Raw genomic sequence first — 24,528 nt, 5'->3', positions numbered from 1 at the left:
ATGAAATAGTAGAGTAGTCAGATTAAGGACAGTGGGTTGGTTGATTTATGAACAAATATAATGAATTAAGTAATTTCACCTGTAGCTCTAGTTTTGATATGCTGTATCTAAAGAAATAGCAACTTTACCTTATTGAACATATAAAAGTTGACTAGTAAGTCTATGAAAATATGCCTCCTTTGGGATATATTCATTGTCCATTAGCCAGCTTCTGTACTATAAAAGTCTTCAGACTATTTAAAAAAAAGTGTGGAAACATGAAAAAAATCATATTTTAAAATTATGGTCTCTTTAAAGTAATTTAAAATTCTGTATTATACCAAGATGGAACTATAAACTTAAGAGTATGGACCATTAACAGGGATTTATCTTTCATCATTTAAGTCACTTTTGCTTATATTTGGAAGATGTCAGATTGCTAAGGCAAAAAATACATAAAAATTAGTACTTCTAAGAATGGCAGTGTTGTGAAGAGGTTGGCAGTTATTTCTTCCATGCAAAATGAGTATGAAACTAGACAAAATTGTCACAAATAACAACTTCAGTGCACTGGAAACTGATAAGTAAAACAAGACAAATGAAAAGGTTCTTGTGCTTGAAAAACAGCTCAAGCTTTGAGCAGGAGTATGTGGCAGGATGTGGCCTTCTTGCCTGGGATGCTGCTATAGCTGCTTGCTTGGTCAGTGAGGACGATAGCTTTACCATCCTGGGGCTAGACTCAAAAATTAGCAGCGTTGCCACCAGAGGTTGCTAAGATCAATTTGGGGCAGTGGGACAAATAGTGTGACTTGGCTAGCTAAATATGGTGGATTCAATTGGAAGTGGATGCAGATACCCTGCAGCTTTGCTAGGCTGATTGCACTTCTAACTGGGGAAAGCAACACACCTGCCAAAAAGTTGACAGTGAGATCCTGGAATTAAGGGAACAATTAAAGGGCTGAGATAAGCTCCCCACCCATCTTGGCATATGAAACTCTGCATATCCAGGGGAGACAGTGAGAACCCAGCAAAGAGTGAAAGCCAAGAAAGACTGGAGACCAGCAATAGCTTTGAATGCATACTCTAACCCACACACAGATAATCAGTAGAAGTGGGTCCTTATGGGTTCATTTCATGACCACTTATCTATGCATATGCTAGTGAGACTCCTAAAAAGAATAGAAGAATAAGACATGGGAGATATATAAACTGAATAGCAAAATGGCAGGTGTAAATCCAACCATATTATCAATAATTATATTTAAATATGAATGGGAAAAATGTTTCAATCAGTAGTTTGTTGCCCTGGTAGGCAACAGTGCATCCTTCCTCATAATTCTTGTGATGCTACATAATCATCTGTGAGTCCAAGGGTGTCCTCCTGAAGCTGTCATTTTGTCAAGGATTCAGACTACATCTGGGATTAAATCCTGGCACTTTCATGGACTAACTAACTGATTAACGTTGGGCAAAGCACTATACCATGGAGATATCATAGGGTTGTTGGGTGGATTAATGTAACCATGTAAATGGTTAGAGCAGTGCATGGCACATAGAAAACATTCAGTGTATGTTAGTGATATGTTGACAGCTACTGGTATCACAGTGCTGATGATGGGATGGTAATAATGGTAATGATGTCTCCTCCCCTAGACTGTGAACTCCATGAAAATGGCATCTGTGACTTTCTCATCTTTGAATTTCACTCTTTGCATAGTACCTTGCATGGAGTAGGTACTTAATAAGTGCCTCTTGATTGAATTGAATGAATGAATTGCATCTTATTTTATTCATAGAGGAACTGATATTTGAGATGGTATGAGGATTAATTTTATTTGTCAATTTGGCTGGGTTATGGTGCTCAGTTATTTGATCAAACATTAAATGTTACTATAAAGGTATTTGACAGATGTGATTAATATTTACAATTGATTGACTTTAAACAAAGAGACTGGACAATGTGGTTGGGACTTATCCGATCAGTTGAAGATTTGAAGAGCAAAAACTGAGGTTTTCTCATGAAGGAGGAATTCTGCCTCAAGAATGTAACAAATCCTTCTCAGTTTCTAGTCTGCCAGCCTGCACTACAGCTTTCACACTCAAGACTACACATTAACTTTTTCCTGAGTTTTCAGTATGCCAGCCTGCCCTGTAGATTTTGGATTTGCCATCTCCCACAGTTGTCTGAACTAATTACTTAAAAGAAATCTCATTGTCTCTATATATCCTATTAATTTTGTTTATCTACAGAACCCTGACTGAACAGATAGCTTTGAAAGGTCAGTAAAAATAATGTCTAAAAATATTGAGTACTTACTACATGACCGGCCATATAGGGAGGGATAAAGTGATAGGTTGCAGTCCAGGCTGTGGTCGTTATAAAATATGTCCAGAAATTCTTCGATACTCTTTTCTTCTAAAGGCAGAGGTTGTTCCAGTCTTATTAAGTCACTGTACCTAGTGATTCTAACAGATACGATACGGCGAAGTGTTGAGACCAGAAATTAAAACCACTGGGGCTTCCTCCTTGCTCTCACTCTTGGATCACTCACTCTGGTGGAAACCAACTGCCATGTGTGAGGACACTGAAGTAGCTCTAGGGAGAGAGGGTAGAAGCTGGAAGGACTTTGCTGGAGTGTTTGTGAAAGCTTGAAGATCCTTGAAGAAACTGTGAGATGAGTGTTTGCAAGGAAGTGAAGTAACTATTACTGGAAACTAACAGAAAAGGGGATCCTTATTATGTAATGGCAGAAAAGTTAATAACATAGTCACCTGCAGCAATGTGGAATTAGAAAAGATACCTAATGAAATGGTGGTTGGTCTAAGGAGGCTTTCAGACAAAGTGTTAAGAGGAGCCTGGTTTCTTTTTTTTTTTTTTTTTTTCTGTTTATAGCACAATATGAGAGAAGAGAAAGAGGCAAAAGGAAAGGCTGTTAAACAAAAAAGAGTCAGAACATTGTGCTTCTGATTATTCCCAGCCTTTCCCAATGACAGGCAATGCTGATTACAGAAATTACTTATGAACAAAAAGTCATTCGGGATAGTTTAGAAAATTATGATCTGATGGTAAAACTGAGGGAGCGACTGTAAAATCTTCCATTAAAACCTCAGAGAGATCCAACATGTTGCTTTAGAAAATCATTCAATCAAATAGGTTTTCTAAGATGCTTTAGGGCATTGTCTCTCAGCAGAAGCCTGATATAGAGAAGGGTGTGTCTTTTGTCTCATGGAGTGAACTCCAGTAAGATTATATGAGAACCAAAACAATTTTAAGAGCATTATAGCACTATGCAGCTACAAATAGCCTACCTCTCATCACAAAGGCATTATGATTCAAAGGATGGGAAGCAAGAGCCTAGAATATGGGGACAAGAACTGTTGATAGTTATTTCTGAGCAGGAACAGGACTAAGTCCTAATCAAGGAACTTCCATTTTCCTGGCTGGATTTCGGAACTGTTTTCCTATTTTCTCCCTTTTTGAACAGGACTATCTACAGTGATTGCTGTACATGGGTACATTGGATACATGTGTGAGGCAAATAACTTGTCTCTTTAGTTCATAGGTCTTCTGATCATGAGGAATTATATTCTAGAAGCTGTAATTAAAGAACTATACCTGAGGAGCCATAGCTATACTGGGATTTGATTTAGATGCTAATATCCTGGATTTCAAACTGAAGTTGTAAAGGATGAGACCTTTTCCCTTTTCCTCCATTCCTTTCCACTCCTTTCCACTCCTCTCCATTCCTCTCCTTTCCTCTCCTTTCCTTTCCTTCTTCAGCATGAGTATATTTAATATGTGAGAGAAATGCACGTAATTTGTGGTCAGAGAGCATACTGTGTAGTTTTAAACCTGGGCACAATTTTTTTATACTCCTTCATTGAAAAGGTTTAATGTGGCGGGAATGGCAGTGTTAAGAGTTCTGAGACTACATCATTGTGGCTTCCTCCTTGCTCTGCTCTTGGATTACCCACTTTGAGGAAACTAGCAACCATGTCATGAGGGACATTCAGCAGCCCTATGGAGAGGCTTTTTGACAAGGAGCTGGATCTTTTTGCCAAAATCTAGAAAGGAACTGAGACCTCCAGCCAACAGCCATGTGAATGAGCCTTCTTAGGAAGCATATTCTGAAGCCCCAGCCAAGCCTTCAGATGACTGCTATCCAGATGACATTTTGGGCAGTCTCATGAGAGATTCCAAGCCAGAAACACATGGCTCATCCTGTGCCAGATTCCTGACCCATAGAAACTCTCTGTAATAATAATGTGTTCACTGATGTTTTAAACTACTGTTTTAGGGTCATATGTTTTGTAGTAATAGATAACTATTATAACAAGCAGATATAGTTGGTCACAGCATGGGTTTGTAGGCCATGTAGGCCTCTTGGTCAGTGTCTGATTTCCGCTGCCCTGGGCACAGATGAGATTCTTTAATGTTTTGGTGAATGCACAATTGTGTGCTTCCAAATATTTTCTCAGATACCTGTAACTGCCCCTTGAAATTTATTTGTCTCCACTTATTTCAGTGTTCAAGCTGATGATTGAAATGTTGTTAGAAATGGGAGCTTGATTCATTCCTAGATCTGAATATAAATTACATAACAGGAAAAAATGTTTGGAGACTTATTCCTGTTCTGTTTTTAGGAACTAGATACCTAGCAGCTGGGTTTTTTGTTTGTTTGTTTGCTTGTTTTTATTTTTGTTTTTTTTAACATGAGATTATCCAAAGTATTTTTTTAATTTTAATTGACAAAATTATATTAATATGTATTTATGGAATATAACATGATGTTTTGACAGAGATATATATGCATGTATATATTGTGGAATGCCTAAATCAAGCTAACATACTAATTTGTTGATTATATAGTTAAATATGTCTTAAGTTATAAAAGCAAAAAACTGACATCCATTAAGTATGTTCATATATTTATGACTACAACATAATAGTTAAAAACTTTAAAACAACTTAATAGGGAAATACTTGAAAATAAAAATATATGTTAATTAACCACTAAAAGTAATATAGTCACTCATAACTGAATCATCAGCAATGACACTATTGCTTGCTGGCATTTAGCTTTACTATGTTGTTTTGGTCTTTAATAAGAATTTCAAACTAACAAATGAAGCAGCTGAACCTTGATAAGTGTTTATTACTTTTGGTTATATTCTTATTACTAATAATTATCTCTTTTAAAATGGAACTATCTAATAGTACCTTCCTTTTTCTTCTCAGGGAATTGCTCCAAAGCTGGAATTTTCTACAACTTCAGTTATTACCGAATGTCTGATAAGTTCAAGGAAGTGCCGCACTCAGGTTAAATCATTTAATTGAAGTATTTAATGGCTTAATATATCTGTTCATATTTATGGCCATTTGACAAACATTATTCTTTTATGTGAGCTGCAGCTGTTTTCACTTTTTGTGGCGTCAATTTTTAGTTTAAGTAAAAACAACTAATATAGGTATTGAACAATTTGGTTATATTGTAATAAATGTGAGAATGGAAAACTTGGTACACATGAGAGAGGGTGTCATGATGTTTTGTTTTGTTTTGTTTTTTACTTCATCTACTTTTTTTCCCCTTAATGCAGATCAATTAAGCTACAGAAAGATGTTGGGATCAAGAAGTCCCATAGAGATCTAGATTGGAGGCTTCTGTAAATCTTATAGAAGTTACAGATTTCTGCAAAATGTTCAAAGGATACCTTTTTAGCAAATGTGACCAGAGTTCTCAGACTGGGATATTGGTATTTAGTGAGTGTAGTTTTTTTAATGTCTCAAATTCCTCAAGGGACTGTTGCTCATTTTGGTGGCCATACTGGTGCTGTCATATCTAGAGAAGCTTGAACATTTCAGCCTAAGTGTCCTATATTTTTGAAAACTTCTATATTTTTCCCCTTCTATATTTTTGAAATATATATTTCTATATTTTTGAAAACTTTGTTTAGTAAGCAAGGATATCTGGATATAATATTCCATTCTGCTCTAACTTCTTACTGAGTCACCAGGATGGTCTTGCTACCTTGTCTACAGGTTATCTAATAATCTCCAGTCTCACTCATGCAATTACATTGTGATCAGGTATCAGTGACCTATCTGTGATGAAAAGCCAGTCATATAGAAAGCCCAGAGGGCTCAATCAAACAGGACAGGATTGGGCCTATCATGGAAGGAGTGGAATGTTAATTTACTGCATTATCAGTTTTTAAGTAAATTTGCTGAGAATGCTAACTGTGACTTAAACTAAGAAAGGTAAAATATAGTTATAGAATTATTGAGGGGACCATTCTTATTCTGTTTAGCAAGATGTTTAGTATTTCCAAGACATGCTATAGTTATTTATCTTTTAAATGCAAGTTGAAATATAGCTTTTAGAGATCTAGCAACCTATAGACTGATTCTTTCAGTCTGGACTGGCTGGTTAGGGCTGAATGGTTTAGGATGGCTTTACACATACCTGGCGGCTGGCAGACTTTTAGTTGGGGATAGACCTTATATTTCTGGTGATGAACTTGATTTCAACTGGGGCAATGGTCACAAGACTCTCATCATCAATCAGGCTAATAATTCCAGCTCATTTACATGGTGGCAGGAAAATTTTTAGCAGTAAGAGAGGACAGACACTTTTTAAGTCTCTTCTTGTGTCACATGTGCTATTGAACTGTTAGCCAAAGTCACATGGTCAGACCTAGAGTCATTGTAAGTGGAGAAACTACCCTAGGTGTGGATATAGGAAAGGAAATCATGGAAGCCATTTTACAAACAGTGTAACACAGCCACTATTTTAAGTTTTACTAGGGATGAACAGAGTGCATTAAGGAATGAGTAGGGTTAGACAGCATGCATTTGTAGTAGTTACTACATAGTTTATAACTTCCTCTAGTAGTATGCAGCATTTAAAAATGTTACAAAGAAAGAAGATGGGGTTAGTCACTTATGTTGTGGTATAATCAGAGGTGAGTATATACTAAGAAATTTTATAGCTTTGCTGAAATGAATGATTATGAGTTCTACTGGGTCTGAAGGTGAGAAATACTAAAAATGTATAAAGGACTCTGGGAAAGAGCTCTAGGGACTGAGGAGATAAGGAGGGCAAGTAATAGTGAGAGTAAAAGAAGTAGGTTGAAGAAAAGAGATTTTGGTCAACAATGTATTTTCAGAGTTCAGGATACAGTGGATCTGGAAAATGATGAAATCCAAGATGTAATAGAAAAAGATAATTGAAGCTGAGAAATAGAAACTCTAATTCCAAGGTCTTGGAAAAATTCATTGCTTGAATGTTTTATTATTAATAATAAACCTCAGAGGTCCTTTGTGATGCTAACATTCCTTGTTTCTGTGAGTCAGTATGATGTCATAGAGAGGGATGAAATAAGGTAGGAAAATTCTGGATTATTTGAAGTCATTGAATAAGATGGGAGAAGGTCTAGGAGCATGTCAAAAACTATGGTAAAAAGAAAGATAAAATAATATGATGTTACTGGTCTGTATGAAACTGGTAGGCTTATTTTTCTAGTTAGGAAGATATATGTTTCCTATGTATCTACTTTAAAAAAATATTTGACTCTTTTCCCTTCTATTCACATATGTATTTTATTTACTTAGATACCTTTAATAAATAGGGAAGAGAGTTGAGGAAGTGGAGAGGGAGGTGGGATTGGTGGTTTTTAAAAGTGATTAAAGTTAGAAAGACATTCAAAGATTCTTAGCAATCCATTTTCTCTACTTAAAAAGCTTCTTATAATTCTAGATAAAACATTAAGAAATCTTATATTATTTACTTGTAATCCAATTATTAAGGCAGGTACTATTTGAATAAAATGTTATCTTAATAATACAACAAAATTACAAATAACAATTTAAAAAAAATTCAATATCAAAATTTTTAGGCTGCTAACTAGTTTTATTAGAAGATAAGAACCAATTATTAAAGTTTATATATCTTTTATACATTTTACTTTTATAAAAATATGGGACCAGAATTAAGATGTATGATCATCTGTCATTGAATTGTAGAATTATAGCTTAAGTGGGACCTTAAAATCCTTAATCTTGTATTAATAGAATCCAAATAGTACATTTCATTAAAATATGTATAAAGTTATTCTTCACATTTTCATGTTGTACATATGTATATAACATCAGCATGAACAAAACTTATTTTTATAGTTTTTTTCATAAAAATTTCATAATAAACTTATTAGACATGTATATTTTTAACATTATTAAACAGTTCTCTTAAATTATGTAGCCGATTATGGGAATATTTAAATATGAAAGATAACTAATATTTGCATTAAGTTTTTAGTATACTGAAAAATAATTTTTCCGACTTTGTTTCTAGACTTTTCAAATACTTAAGTATTGGGCTTTTATTTTATAAAAGCCTTGTTAGTTAGACTTAAGAAGGAAATTTGATAGAGCATGCTTTACTTACTACTATAGAAAGAGTTATCTAGGAGAATATGGATTTGACTTCTTCCAGGATCAGCACAGACAGGAAGATAGGAAGGGCTGATCTAATTGCCTTTGATAGAGTTTCTGTGTCTTAGTTAAATTATTTAAACATTTTTTTTCTCCAAATGGGGTTTTTTAAAAATTTCTTTTGCCCAAGTTAATTTTTATTTTTTATGTTTAGGATAAATTTATGTACCATTCAGCTCCAGTTGAAAAACCACACGGCAGACTGCAAAGCAGAACATCAAGATCACAAAAGAAAAAATCCAAATCACCTGAGAGAAGTAAATATTGCGTAAATGCAAAAAACTACGAACAGCCTACAATTTCTTCAAAATCACACTCTCCATCTCCCTACACAAAAAGACGGATGTGTGAGCTATCTGAAGACACCAGGCGGCGGCTGGCCCATTTAAATCTGGGACCCTATGAATTCAAAAAAGAAACAGATAAACCTCCATTTGTGATTAGACATGTAAGCATTTCCATTTGAAATTTATCAAATCTTTTCTTCCACTAAAATATTCTGAAATGTCTTTCAATTTCTAGTTTATATTAATAATTTTATTTGCTGAACTGTTAGCCTAGCAATCTAAAATGGACAATTAACTTAAAATAAAAGAACATTTTTTTTTCAGTCTTTAAACCAGGCAGAGACCAAACTCCATTATGAATGCCATGTCATATCCTCTTAAGTACCCATTTCCTTGCTTCTTATACCGTGGACAGCATAATAACTCTATAAATTGACCTTGGTTGTAATTGACATTAGTACCAAAATAGAAAAGTAGAATTTTAAAAGAGAACCAAATATTCTTTCAGAAAAGGAAGACCCTTCACCCACCCCAGGTGTTTTAAAAATTATAATGGAAAGTGAGTTTTCTTTGAAATGATATCCTTTGGGTAAACTTTATATAATGGATCTTTGAATCAAATTATTAATTATGGGTATGGGAAGACCTTTGAAAGGGAAGAGAGTTAATTTAAGGGTAGCATAGTTCTAATCTTTCTATACAGAAGCCGGCTTTGAATCTTGTGTCCCTATGTGTTCTGGTATAACTTTCAATATGATAGTCAAATAGACTTTGGCTAAATTTAATATCAGAATATTTAATAAAGGACTCTCTCAAAGTCTTCATAGTTTCTTGAATTTTTATAAAGTATTTTACCTTAAAAGCAATTATTTACCAAAAGCTTTTAAATTAATAAAAAATATTGATTAATATAAGACAACTTCAGAAAGTTCATGGAAAATTTGTGCATGGGTTTCAAAATTTTTTTGCATCAAAATCTACTTATATTAACTTGTTATAACATGTCTGAACAAGATCTAGTTTGAGGTACTAAAGAGAATAAGACTCAGTTTAAAAAGAGACCCTGTCAGAGCAACATGCTAACATTGAAGCAAGAACAAACATTAAATTTATTGTGAAGCTTGAGTAAAAGAATGGTGAAATCTTTGATGCTTTACAAAAAGTTTATGGGGATAATGCTCCAAAGAAATCAGCAGTTTCCAAATGGAAAATTAGTTTTAGGAAGGGATGAGAAGATGTTGAAGATGATGCCTGCAACGGCAAACCATCCATATCAGTTTGTGAGGAAAAAATTAATCTTGTTTGTGCCCTAATTGAAGAAGACTGACAATTAACAGCAGAAACAATAGCTCAACTGCTTCAGCTTATACAATTCTGACTGAAAAATTAAAGTTGAACAAACTTTCTACTTGGTGGGTGCCAAAACCTTTGTGCCCAGATCATCTGCAGACAAGAGCAGAGCTTTCAATGGAAATTTTAAACAAATGAGAACAAGATCCTGAAACATTTCTTCAAAGAGTTGTAACAGGAGATGAAACATGGCTTTACCAGTATGATCCTGAAGATGAAGCACAATCAAAGCAATGACTACCAATAGGTGGAGGAGGTCCAGTTAAAGCAGAAATACAAATGTGAAGAGCAAAAGTCATGGTGACAGTTTTTTTGGATGTTCAAGGCATTTTGATTGTTGACTTTGTTAAGGGCCAAAGAATGATATCATCTGCTTATTATGAGAGTGTTTTAAGAAAGTTAGCCAAAGCTTTGGCAGAAGACAGCCCGGGAAAGCTTTACCAAAGAGCAGTTCACCAGGAAAATGCTCATACTCATTCCTCTTATCAGACAAGGGCAGTTTTGCCAGAGTCTTGATGGGAAGTCCTTAGGCATCCACCTTAAGTCCTAATTTGGCTCATTCTGACTTCTTTTTGTTTGCTGATCTTAAAATATCTGTAAAGGGCAATCATTTGTTCTTAGTTAATAATGTAAAAAAGACCATATTGACATGGATAAATTTCCAGGACCCAAACAGTTCTTTAGGGATGGACTAAATGGCTAGTATCATTGCTTACAAGAAAGCATCTTGACCTTGATAAACCTTATGTTGAAAATAAAGTTTATATTTTTTATTTTTATCTTTTAATTTCATTTTCTGTGAACTTTTTGAAGTTTTGTATAATATATTAATATATTTAATAACATTAAACCTCCAGATTTAAGTACCCATAGAAGCAAAACAACTTTTTGGGATATTTATAAAAATATTTCTGACTAATATTTTTAATACATTTTTTCTAAATTCTAAAATGAATTAATCCAACATGTAAATATGTCCATTTGGCAGTCTAAATAGCTTTTTGGACATACACCATCTGAAAGTTCAGATTTTCTTTGTGTTACCTTTTTAAAAAAATTTAAATGTGTCTTAAGCAACATTTCATTTCATCTTCATGTTTTGACTATGAAGCCTTCATTTTTTTAACCTAAAGTTACAGATTTTCAATTATAAAAGAAAGTGTATAGTATAATGAATAGTTTGAAATGATGACATTTTATTGAGGTTATTGTGATTGCTTTTCTGATTTCTATAGAACTTCATTATAAGTGCTGATCTCATTTTTTTGATTGTTTGAACAATAATCAGATAATGTTTTAGTTGCATATTTTTGTTGAGACAGAGTCTCACTTTGTCGCCCTAGCTAGAGTGCAATGGTGTCATCACAGTTCACTGTAACCTCAAACTCCTGGGCTCAAGCAATCCTCTTGCCTCAGCTTACCAAGTAGCTGGGAATACAGGCACGTGCCATGACACCTGGCTAATTTTTCTATTTTTAGTAGACATGGGAGTCTCACTCTTAACTCAGGCTGGTCTCGAACTCCTGAAGAGTGTTAGGATTACAGGCGTGAGCTACCATGCCCAGTCTAGTTCCATGTTTGATTGTAGCTTAAAAATGCCTTTAATTTTATGTCTGCCCACAGTTACAAATTAAATAGAAAAGAAAGGATAATACTATATTCTTATCATAGTAGCATTTTAATTAAAATGCCTATGTAGAAAGATAAACCAAAATATTGAGGGTTAGCCGCATAAAAATTTCTTGAGGAAATAAATGCTCTTAAAATGTTTGTTTTATTATTATTTTTATGTCAATGTTCAGAATGGAATAATTCTAATATTACTTGGTATAAACCTTGAAATTTTAATTTAAGTGGTTTTCCTCCCAGTTTTTCAATGAACAGAAATGCATACTTCTAAGTCTATACTTAGAAAATTGCTTACATTATTGAATAGGAAACTGGAATTTTCCAGGGTATATGTAAACATAAACATGGTTTCTTCCCACCCTCTGCTGTACCCCCCACCCCCCAACACAGCCATTCATGGTTTTAAAAGCACTTGGAAATTGGTAACCAAACAAAATTTTAACTTGATACATATATGCAAAATGTTAGCACTTTTAGGAAAGACATTCTAGTTTATGTACATGATATGAAAAGTAAATCTTAAAGGAAAAGGAAACAGTTTTAAGAAATCAGTTAGCATGCTTCCAAACAAACCAGCATAGGCATAACCATTCTAGAAGAATTAAACAGCCTTTTTATTTTTCATTTATGCAGGATAGGATCTTTTTTCCTATTATAAAATACATACAACATAATATTTACTTTTTCAACCATTTTAAAATGTAAATTCAGCAGTATGATGGGTGTTTACAGTGTTGTACAAGTGTCTGATTCCAGAACTTTTTCATCTCCCTAAATGGAAACCATGTACATAATAAGAATTCACCCCTTGTTCCTCCCTTCCACCAGCCCTAGCAACTACTGTTTGCTTTCTGTCTCTATGCATTTGCCTATTCTGCCATTTCATATAAATAGAGTCACAACAATATTTGGCCTGTTGTGTCTGGCTTTTTTCAGTTAACACAATGTTTTTGAGGTTTCATCTATATTGCATGTATCAGTACTTGATTCCTTTTTATGGCTAAATAATATTTCATTATATGGATATATACCACATTTTGTTTATCCATTTATCTGTTGGTGGACATTTGGACATTAATTAAAATGCCTCCGTGAACAGTTGTGTACAAATTTTTGAATGAATACATGTTTTCAGTTCTTTTGGTTAAATACTTAGGGGTAGCATTGCAGAGGTCATATGGTAAGTCTATGTTATCTTGTTGAGAAATTGCCAAAGTATTTTTCATAGTGGCTGCACTATTTTATATTCTTACTAGCAATATATAAGGGTTCTAGTTTCCCCACATTCTCTATAACACTTGTTATTTTCTATTGTTGTTTTGCTTTGTTTTTTATTATAGCCATCTCATGGGTGTAAAGTATCTCATTGTGGCTTTAATTTGCATTTCCCTAAGGACTAATGATGTTGAGCACCTTTTAATGTGTTTGTTGCCTATTTGTATGTTATTTTTGGAGAAGTGTCAATTTGTGTCCTTTGACCATTTTTAGTTGGCTTGTTTGTCTTTTTTGTTCTTAAGTTGTTAAGAGTTCTTTACATATTCTGGATTCTGGATCCTTACATGTATATGCTTTGCAAATGTTTTTTTTCCATTGTGTAGGTTACCTTTTCACTCTCTTTTTAAAAAAATTTATTCTGTAAATTGTGGTAAAATACACAGAACATAAAATTTGCCATTTTAACCATTTTTCCGTGCACAATTCAGTAACATTAAGTACATTCATGTTGTTGTGCAACCATCAGCACCATCCACCTCTAGGACTTTTTCGTCTTGCTAAACTGAATCTCTATACGTATTAAACAGTAACTTCCCATTTTTGTCTCCCCCAGCCCCAGGCAACCACCATTCTAATTTCTGTTTCTATGAATTTGACTACTCTTGGTACCTCATATAAGTGGAATTATACATTGTTTTTCCTTTTGTGACTGGCTTATTTCATTTAACATAATGTCCTCAAGGTTCATCCATGTTGTAGTATGTGTCACAATTTCCTTCCCTTTTATGACTAAATAATATTCTCTCATATGTCTATATGACATTTGTTTGTCCATTCATCTGTTGGTAGATATGTGAGCTGCTTCCATCGTTTAGATATTATGTACAATGTTTCTGTAAACATGAGTGTACAAAGTGAATAACACTGCTATGAACATGGGTGTACAAATATAATAGCTATTGGAGCTCCTGCTTTCAATTCTTTGGAGTATATATTCAGATATAGAATTGCTGGATCATATGATAATTCTGTTTTTAATGTTTTTAAAAACTGCCATATTGTTTTCCAAAGCAGCTATACCATTTTACATTCCCACCAATAGTGTAAAAGTGTTCATGTATCTCCACATCCTCCCCAACTGTTATTTATTATTTATTTATTTATTTATTTTTATAATAGCCATCCTCATGGGTAAAAAGTGGTATCTGACTATGATTTTGATTTCCATTTTCCTAATAATTAGTAATGTTGAGCATTTTTTCATATACTTATTGGCCATTTGTATACCTTCTTTGGAGTAATCTCTATTCAAGTTTTTTGCCTATTATTAAACCCTTTTTTTGTTGTTGAGTTGTAGGAGTTCTTCATACAATCTGGAGAATAAACCCTTATTAGATATGTGATTTGTTAATATTTTCTGCGATTCTGTGGGTTGCCTTCTCACTCTCTTAATACTGGCCTTTGATGCACAAAAGTTTTTAATTTGGATGAATAGGGGTGTCTTTTTTACACATTTATGTCATTTTGACTTTTTATTTTTGGTTAGATAATATGGTTGACAATTGTTATAGTAAGCTATAAGGCACTGGGCATGCTAGGCTCTGAACACAGACAAGTAAAGACATTATTTGAATTCAAAATATACATGCTCAGGAGATAAGTAGCAAATGGCTAGACTTGTTTTTTAAATATGGCAAAATAGATTGCTCTTTTTTTAACCTTTTAATGGAAAGCAAAATAGGCAATGGAGTAACGGATATTTCAATGGCAAATCTGTTCATTTTAAATTAGTATAAATATATAAAAATTTCTGAAGTTTGATTTCAATTTTACTTAAAAATGAACAACAAAATATTGACTAAACTCTGACTTTGGAATATGCCTGACCCTTATGAGCACCATCATGTTAACCTGATGATATGTAGTCTCTGTACCCTAGTTGTTTTTCTGATATCATGAGATTGAAGGACTGGGAATATTTAAGTTCTTTTTTACATTGAAATCCTACTTCCTGTAGGTTGATCCCCCAAGTCCCAGGGCTGACACTTTATTTGGATCTTCTGGCAGAGACTGTGAAAGAGATGGATGGTCAAGGATGCACAATGGTAAGCTAGAAGTTATCTTTCCTCATTGCCTTAGTTGTCTGAGCTACAATCAAGCCTTTAACTTGGCATTGCTTAACAAAAACAGAATCTTTGCTGTATTATTGGATAATGTGGTATAGTGTATGTAGCTTTTTACAACTTGTGGGGCATCAATACAGGTACTCTCTAAAATAATAGAATTTGTGTGTTATTATAAACCATCTTCCTGTTTGAGTTTTGAAATACATATTAGCATATTAAACTGATACCTTATACTGTTAGGAAAAAAACAACTTGATTGATTTGGTTTTACTCAACATTTTCTAAACTTACTTGACTATAGAACCCATTCTAAGTAATTTTAACTACTTTGATAATCAGTTTATTTATTAAAGAGTGCAGATAACATGACAAATGTTACAATGTAAAATACACTAGCACACAAGATGGTTAATAAATATCAGCTGTCATTATATTTATAATAGTTATTTATATTCCTGAAAAGGTAACATTCTCTAAGTGTAGTTTATAAGAGTACTTTTTCATCTTTAGCCCTACTCCTTGTGGTTAGATAAGTTGCTTTTTAAATTCTATATGATGGTGATTTTTATGAATAAGGTTAAATAGCATTATATAATTAAGGGTATTTGAGTGTTAATATCTGTAGACATTGGGTAGTGGGTTAAGCAGTTATTCACTAACAGCCTTTGTAACTGAGTCCAAGCTCGTACCAACCCAGAAGATGGAGGACTAGTGTCTTAAAGAACCATTTTAAGTTAGTATAAAGTTTAGGCTTTTTTTGTGTTAAGGGAAGGGATGGCATTACAAGAGATAAGTAAGGACCACAGACATTTGGGCATCAGCGAGGGTCAAGGATGTTGTGAAACTTCTTTGTTCTTGGTCAGTTAACTTTGAAGGATGGAGGTCAGGTCACAATTTTCCTACTAATCTTTAACATAGTGTTGTTACTTGTGTATATATTTTCCTCATCTCCCTGGGAGTTAGTTTTGGGAAAGGATTGGTTATATTTTTTTTAAGAGTTGAACTAAAAACTAATATGAAGAGCTAAGCAGAAGCTTTTAACCTAAAGGATATTGCTGCAGGGGGTCAGAAGCAAAATGGATCTAGTCAAGCTAAGCCTCTCTGCCACTGTTACTTCAATTTACTACACACTGAGAAAGTCATAGAGGAAGAAAAATGAGATAGACTGAAAAAAATAGCATCATAACATGGAGTGAGCTTCATCTTTTTCTGTTTCTAAACTGTATATATAATCTCTTTTTGTTAAATGAGGAAATGAAACATTCTTTTCTGAGAACATGCAGAGTTTGTGCTTGTTTATTTTGTTGTTTTTTTTTAGCACTAACAGAGAGATAGATGTGATAATCAATAAGTCTTTTATGTTCAGAATAGCAGATTATATGAAATTAGAAACAGATGTTAAACTCTGTTTCCTCTCTTAGAAAAAACTTATGGACATGGAAAATGAGCTTTAAGAACAGCTAAAGGAAACTAACATCAACATAAATGTTTCTTTGGAAGATATTTTTGGAGCATTCAAGTGTCTGATTTCTCTTGACAATTATATATTTGCTGGCAAAACTGTTATAGTTCTAGTAACTTTCAATCTGCTTTATGTAGAAGTATGATCAGAGAGGTCAATCGCTTTTTTTTAACTTCTTACTTTGACATAATTTCAGACTTACAGAAAAATAGAAATAGTACAAAGAATTCCCTTTTCCCTCTTTTTCTTTCCCCTCTGTGCCCTCTCTGTATGTATCTATGTATAAACTTTTTTGACAAGGGCATTATTATACACTTAATTGTATCCCCTAAAAATTCATATGTTAAAGCCCTAACCCCCCCTCCATGAGATATATTTGGAAATGTGGCCTTTGAGAGGTGATCAGGTTTAAATGAGGTCATGAGGGTGGGGCCCTCATCATGGCTTTAGTGTTCTTATTCAAAAAGGAGCCAGAAAGCTTGCTTTTTCCCTCTCTCACTGCCATGTGGAGACTTAACTAGGAGATGGCCATCTATAAGCCAGGAAGAGAAATCTCGCCAGAAACTGACCATAGTGGCACCCTGATCTCAACCTTTCAGCCTCCAGAACTGTGTGAAATAAATTTCTGTTGTTTAAGCCACCCAGTATATGATATTTTGTTATGGCAGCCCAAGCAGACTAATGTAGACATTATCTTATATGATTCAGTTATCAAAAGTAGGAAATTAACAAATATATAATAATATTAACTGATCTATAAACCTAAATCAGATTTTGCCATTTGTCCTAATCGTTGGTCCCTACCCGCCTGGCCTGTAGGGAACTGAGCTGCACAGCTGGAGGTAAGCAATGGGCCACAGCAAGAGGTGAGCAGTGGACAAGGCAGCAAAGCTTCATCCGTATTTACAGCGCATTTCACCACCTGAGCTCTACCCCTAATCCTGATCCATGGAAAAATTGTCTTCCATGAAACTGGTCCCTGGTGCCAAAAAAGCTCGGGACCACTGGTCCTAAGGATATCTTCATAGCAAAAGAAATCTCACATCATGCATAACATGCAGCTGTTATTTCTCTTTAGTTTTCTTTAATGTAGATCAGTTCCTTAGTCTTTCTTTGTGCTTAATTAAATTGATAACTTTGAAGAGCACAGGCCAGTTATTTTATAGAATGTCCATCAATTTAGGTTTGTTTGATTTTTTTCCCCTCATGATTAGACTTAGATTATTAATTTTTCTGCAGAATACAAATGATTTGCTACTCTTAGTACATTATGTCAGGAGGGTATGTAGTGTTTTGTTACTGGTGATGTTAATTTTACTCACTTGATAAAGATGGTGTCTGCCACTTTTCTCCATCATAAAGGTACTAATTCTTTCCTTTGTAATTATGGGAAGATACTTTGAAACGATGCAATGTCCTCTTAGTCCTCAACTTTAACTCCTTTAGCATACATTGATTGTTGTTGCCTGAAACAATTTATTACTGTGATTTTTGCCAAATAATGATTTTTAAATATTTGTTAACCTTTGTACATTTGTTACTTGACTTTCTACAGTAAAGAATTTTCCCTTCTCATTCCTCTAATTTTAATGCCCCTAGTCTTTTGACTACATTTTTTTTTCCTGGCTGGCAGCTGAGGAGGTCTCATCAACTTTTGTGTTCTCATCAACTATTTAAATATACGTGGCAATTTCTTATGGTAGGTCCTCTTAAACATAGTGAATTCTCATCCAAGATCTTGCTTTGTAGAAATTTTTAACCTTGGCTTACCAAATTATCTTGCTTTATAGTTCTTATTTTTATACGATGCCATATTCACCAGCATTTACCCATTTTGTCCTCCTAATAATCATGTAAAGGTGGATTTCATTATATTTGAGGAAAAATAGCAGGGGCTTAGACAAGTTAATTGACTTGTTTGAGAGCTACAAAATGGCCATGCCCAATCTGGAATCCAGGTCTTCTGGCCCCAGGTTCCTTCTTTTCTACCATTTTCCTACAACTTTCTCTATTTTCATTAAGGTGTATATTTTTAAAAATACATTTTTCAAGCACATTGTCTCTATCTGGAATCACCGTGGTATCTAATTCTAATTGTAAATTGTGTGGTCCTTTTGAAGACTGTTTGGAAGCTTTATCCAGTCATTTTTGCCCTTAAAGAGGAAATCAAGGGCTTTATCCTGGCCCCTTTATTTGCTTGGAGTTTAGGAATGATATTAGAATCTGTCTCTTCTCTTGGAGGAAACTTATTCTCTTACTCTATTCTTTTATGAGTTTCATTTCTATATTAAGATTGTAATCTTTTATGAACTTTCACTAATCCCTTTGATGGTTACTATTATAAAGTAACCATCAAAGTTGTTAAGTAAAAGAAATTAGATTTCCAAATCCTAATATGTCACATCTTGAGTAGACAACAATAGCTGGTAATTTTGATGTTTTCTGAATAAAATAGCATGTAGTCATCATGTACATACTCATTAGCAAAATATCTCATTTGTTACAGTTTTCTTGTAAATGTGTCTGTCCCTCCTCTTGGATTTGTTGTCCTATCAAGGGTAGTAAGTAGCTCAATGATATCATTTCTAGGAACTCTTATTTCTCTATTTTTATTCAACATTCTTAACCAGTTTATTGAGGTATAATTTATATACCATAAAATTCACATTTTAAGTGTACAATTAAATTATTTTTAATAAATTTGCATAGTTGTGGAATCACCATGACAATCTATTTTTAGAATTCCCTCCCTTAGCCCCTGGATTGTTTCAACTTTTGGCTATTATGAATAAAGCTGCTATGAACATTTGCACTGAAATCTTTGTGTTGGGATATGTTTTAATTTCTCTTGAATAGATTTCTAGGAATGGAATTACTGATTCATATGGTAAATTTATTTTTAACTTTTTAAGAAATGGCAAACTATTTTCCAAAGTGACTGTACCATTTTACATTCCTACCAGCAGTGTATGAGGTTTCTAGTTTCTCTACATTGTTTGCAACATGTCTTATTATCTTTTTCTATTATGACCATTCTGGTAGGTGTACATTTCTATCTCATTGTGATTTTAATTTGCATTTTCCTAATGACTAATAGCATTGAATGTTTATTTATGAACTTATTAGCCATTTGTATACTTTTTTGCTGATCATCACTCTTCTAGTTACTAGTAAGAAGGGAACCTGTCGTATGCCAAACTTCAGACAATAGAAAAAAAAAATAAGTTAGGGGTAAAGTCTGGGATTTTTTCCTACTGAGACTTTGATAACTATAGGAATGAAAATAATAAAAATATTAGACATTGGAGTAAATGGTTTCAGGTGAATGCAGCACAGTGAGCAAGAGGTGAGAAACACTTTAGTGTATGCCTTTTTTTTTTTAAAAGGTTGGATCCTCTGAGAGATATTTTATAAAGCTGGACATCTTGGCTTTGCTGCTGGTCATAGGGATTGACATATGGCAAATGCATTAGCTGTATGTTCCATGAATGTTCACAGGGGAGCAGAGGGCCAACATTAGAATGTTACATGGGCATTGGGGTAGGGTGGGTATTATGGTTTGAATGTTTCTCCCCTCCAAAACTTATATTGAAATTTAGTTGCCATAGAACAATATTAAGAGATGGGACCTTTAAGAGGTGATTAGGCCATGAGGGCTCCACTCTCATGGATGGGACTGGTGCCATTATAAAAGGACAACTTTGGGCCCACTCTTGCCCTCTTCCTGCCTTGTCACCTTCTCCCATGTGATGATGCAGTGAGAAAGCCCTTGCCAAATGCTGGCACCTTAATCTTGGACTTCTCAGCCTCCAGAACTGCAAGAAAATAAATTTCTATTTATAAATTCCCCAGTCTCATATTCTGTTACAGCAGAGCACAAAATGGACTGAGATAGTGGGTAGCAGTATCCTTCATAGTAGAGTACTATGGAGGTTGCTAATAAGGATTGACACACAGGAACAACACATATTGGCTGTAATTGTTAGGATTTGGTTCAAGAATTACTTTGATAGAAAGAATGAGTTGATTCAGAGAGATAAGTTTTAGATTAAAGTTCCTTAAGTCCGTGGTTAAAGTTAGGATTGTTCCCTTGGGACTGAGTCATATGCCTTGTGACTGAGACATATCTGAGCCTATAAATGAAGGTTAACTATGGACAGAAGAAGGATGCAGAGGCTCTAAATTACCAAAACATCTCAGTGTGAATGGTGACTTTAGGGGCAAAGTAGGTCTTAGTTTCTTATTAATGGTTGCTAAGGAAATGTTTTTATGACTGTCACATTTTGTTTTTAACCAGAACTGTTAATCACTACTTGGCATTTTATTAATTTGATTATATGTTACATTCATTTGGTTAGCAAATCCATAATCTGATGTTATTTTGGGGACTACTGACACTTTTATTCTCCTATATGCTTTTGTTTTATAATAAGAAAGTCTATCCTTATATTAGTGGAAGTAGCACTGAACTAATAAAAGACTCAATTCCATCACTGTTAGTTATATAGGATGTCAGTCTCTGGAATGCAAAGTAGAAATAATCAGTTCTACCTATTATATTAGTATTAGTCTGCTCAGGCTGCCATAATAAAATACTATAGACTAGCTGGCTTAAACAAAAGATATTTATTTTCTCACAGTTCTGGAGGCTAGGAAGTCTAACATCAAGGTGCTGGCAAGGTAGGTTTCATTCTGAGATCTCCTTTCTTGGCTTGTAGTGGCCACCATCTTGCTTGTGTACTCACATGACTTTCGGGTGTGTGGGGTAGGGAGAAAGAGAGAGAGAGAGTAGAGAGAAAGAGAACAAGCTCTCTGGTGTCTTTTCTTATAAACACATTAATCCCATCATTAGGGCCCCATTATCATGACCTCATCTAACTCTAATTATCTCCCAAAAGTCCCATCTCCGAATATCTTCATTTTGGGATTTAGGACTTCAATATATGAATTTTAGAGGGACACAAACATATAGTTCATAACACCTATTTTGTGAAGTTAATGGAGAATCAAATAATAGCAAACATTTACTGAATGTATATTTTCTGCTAGCTGTTATTCTAAGTACTTATATTGGTTAATTACGCATGGTAGCATCATGAAGGTTAGAGACTGTAATTAATTCCCATTTTACAGATGGAGAAACCTGAGGTTTAAAGAAGTAAAGTAAGTTGTTTAAGATCACACATAGAAGATCTTAACTAGCTTACTTTTTCTTCATACTTTTCTTAAGTGAGAACTATTTATTATGCCTGGCTCAAGTTTCTCCACCTTTAGGAAGTTTATTCTGATTACCTTTAACCTTGAGGGATTGCTCTCTGATACAACCTTTTTATAGCATTAATTGTCTGTACCATTCTGACATTTAGCCTGTTCTATACTGCTGCTATTCAACTTTGTATAACTTAACCAAAATAGATTATGAGTACTTCATGGTCACCGGCCATGACTTTTCTCTACTTTATTTCCTGCATTTAGAATATAGTTAGTACCTAATTGGTGGTGAGGGTGATTAAATATGAACATTGGGAAACCTCAGACCAGAGTAATAGCTTAATTTGTGAAAGTGAAAGAAAATTATAAACCTGTTTGAATTAGGGGAAATTTATGAGTGGTTTGTGGCTAGCAGAAGACATATTAGTGTTTCAACATACTGAAACTTTTAATAGTATGCTAGCTGCCAGAAAATATATGCCACTTCCAGAAGTTATTACCTTAATTTTCAAAGTTAGCATTTTTAGAGAATTAGGCTTAGTGGGTCCTTATCATTCTTTTATTTCTTCTGCTATTTGTGACCATGTTGTATATTAGATTTGTGTAGAGGAGGAGTTAGACTTGAATCTTTTTTTTTAATTTTGAAAAGTGCTTGAAGTAAATTAAATCCTACTGACATTAAATGGAGAAGTTGACCTGTGTGAAAGACATTAATATTTCAGCTGACTTCTGGTGTGGTTCAGCGCACCTAGAAAACAATATCTTGTGCAATAAAAACATGCTAAAAAATTTACTGAATATAGATTGTCTTAGGTCTTTCTCCATATAATTATTTTTTTTCTGTATAGAGTGGTTTGGGAAGGTAAAATATAGAATCTTAGAGTACTTTGACTGAAGCATGTGAGTGAGGAAGTAGAATTGCAAATTATGGTTTGGATTTTCTTGAAATCAATATAACAGAGATTATAATACTTAAAAATAGATACTTGAAACTTGATTCATTTATGTAATGAATAAAACCCAACATCTGCATGTAAAATGTAGTGGTTGTTATCTAAAGAAGAGATTTAGAATTAGTTTTAAAATCCACTGTGTGACAGATATTATTCTAGGAACTTTTACAAATTGTATAATTTGAGGTGAGATAAGCAATGTCTTCATACTTTTAAAATGGGGAATGAAACCAGAACAATATACCTGATAGTTGGCAGAACTTGAATTGGACCCAGGCTTGTCCAATTTCAATAGTAATAATGCTGATGATGATGTTAGTAATAATAGTTAACATTTATTTTAGTGCATTTCCTGTAATATTTAATTTAATCTTTAAAACAATATTACAAAGGAGGTATATCAGATATGTTAGCATTCTGAGACTTATGCTGGTTAAGTAATGTGCCCAAGGTCATACAGTTGGTGCTTGGGATGTAATGCAAATCTATTTGTCAACAAAGTCTATACACTGTAAGTATGCTACCACCCTCTAAACCTATTCCTATTTTATTACACCCACTTGATTCTAGCATGGACCCCAAGAATAGGAACATGTGTACTTTGACAATATCAAATCTATCATACAAATTATATTTCATCATAAACTGGTTATCAACTAAAAATTATCCATTTCATATAGACTAATTATTTTTATCAACTAAAAATTATTCCTATGTTCATATGTCTCTTATTCTGATGAAAATAGTATTTTTGAAATCACTTAATTGCTGAGGAACTCGTACAGATTTTAACTGGTTGGTTTGTCATCTTTGATGATGTTAACAGTATTGAAGGATTTTTAAGTATTTCTGAAGAATCTACTGTATGAATTATAATTGTAGAAACAGTGATAGTAGCAAAAATCGAAGATGAAACCAACTTCTTTTTCCTATGAAATATTTATACTTTAATTCTTTTGTACAACCTTTTTCAGATCATTCTCATCTTGGCTGCTACCGACCCAAGGATTATAAGGTTTGTCTAATACATTGCAGAATGATAATGGTCATCGGTTTCAGATAACAGCATAAGTGTATGCATAGTCAGACAGAGATTATCAAATTCATTTAATAAAATAATGCAAAAATAGTAATTATCATATCATGTAATATTATTTTGGCTACTTTGTCGAGGAGTATACTAGAATTTTCAATTGAATGTCTTCCTACAAGTATTTTGTGGTTTTTGATTATTTGGATTCATTAATTATGTGACCTGTCCTTTGTATATATTTATGTTTGTATGTGTGCATTAGGGAAAGAGAGAGAGATCAGTTGTTACTTGTAGTGATACCTCACCAAGTGGTATTTTCAAACTTCATTCATTTACAAAGCATCCTCATAATTTTTGCAATATCTACATACAGTTTATGCTATTTTGTTTAAGTTTATTTTCTTTTTATTTATTTGTCTATTTACTAATGTGAGTAATGAAAAATCAGTATATCACATGCTTTACATGGATGATAATCCTAAAAATATGGTGAAAACAAAACAATATTACTAAATTTCAGCTAGATACTGTTGTTTGCCAAAGTCTCTGAGGAATGCTTTCCATTTCTTCAAGTGAGACAAGCAGTGATAGAGAGGTGTAAGAGACATACCAATAGCTAACTGAGGATTTTTGATTGAAAGAGAATTGAAAAGATAATACATTTTTTCCTGTGATTCAGTGTTGTTTAGTGTATATCTGTGTGCCTTGTAAAATGATTTCTGTTATCATCTAAAGTCATTTTGGGTACCATATTAAAGTGTCTGTCATATTGCTAGTAGTCAATGCCCTCCA

The 24,528-nt window shown here is 33.7% G+C and overlaps 1 protein-coding gene across 2 annotated transcripts in view; it reads left to right on the top strand.

Moving 5' to 3' along the window:
* SPATA6 (spermatogenesis associated 6) overlaps positions 1 to 24,528 on the top strand; it is a 108,068-nt gene that overhangs the window by 41,746 nt on the left and 41,794 nt on the right. For both annotated transcript variants that reach the window (XM_012776126.2, XM_012776125.2), the window contains exons 6-9: positions 5,219 to 5,299; positions 8,625 to 8,918; positions 14,969 to 15,056; positions 23,678 to 23,718. In XM_012776126.2, coding sequence (XP_012631580.1) covers positions 5,219 to 5,299; positions 8,625 to 8,918; positions 14,969 to 15,056; positions 23,678 to 23,718 — 504 coding nt within the window. The remainder of the gene's footprint in view (positions 1 to 5,218; positions 5,300 to 8,624; positions 8,919 to 14,968; positions 15,057 to 23,677; positions 23,719 to 24,528) is intronic.

The sequence above is a fragment of the Microcebus murinus genome, chromosome 2, assembly GCF_040939455.1.
Source record: "Microcebus murinus isolate Inina chromosome 2, M.murinus_Inina_mat1.0, whole genome shotgun sequence".
In the NCBI taxonomy this organism is placed as follows: domain Eukaryota; kingdom Metazoa; phylum Chordata; class Mammalia; order Primates; family Cheirogaleidae; genus Microcebus; species Microcebus murinus.
Note: the sequence above shows the minus strand (reverse complement) of the source record. Positions and strands in the feature narration are given on the sequence as shown.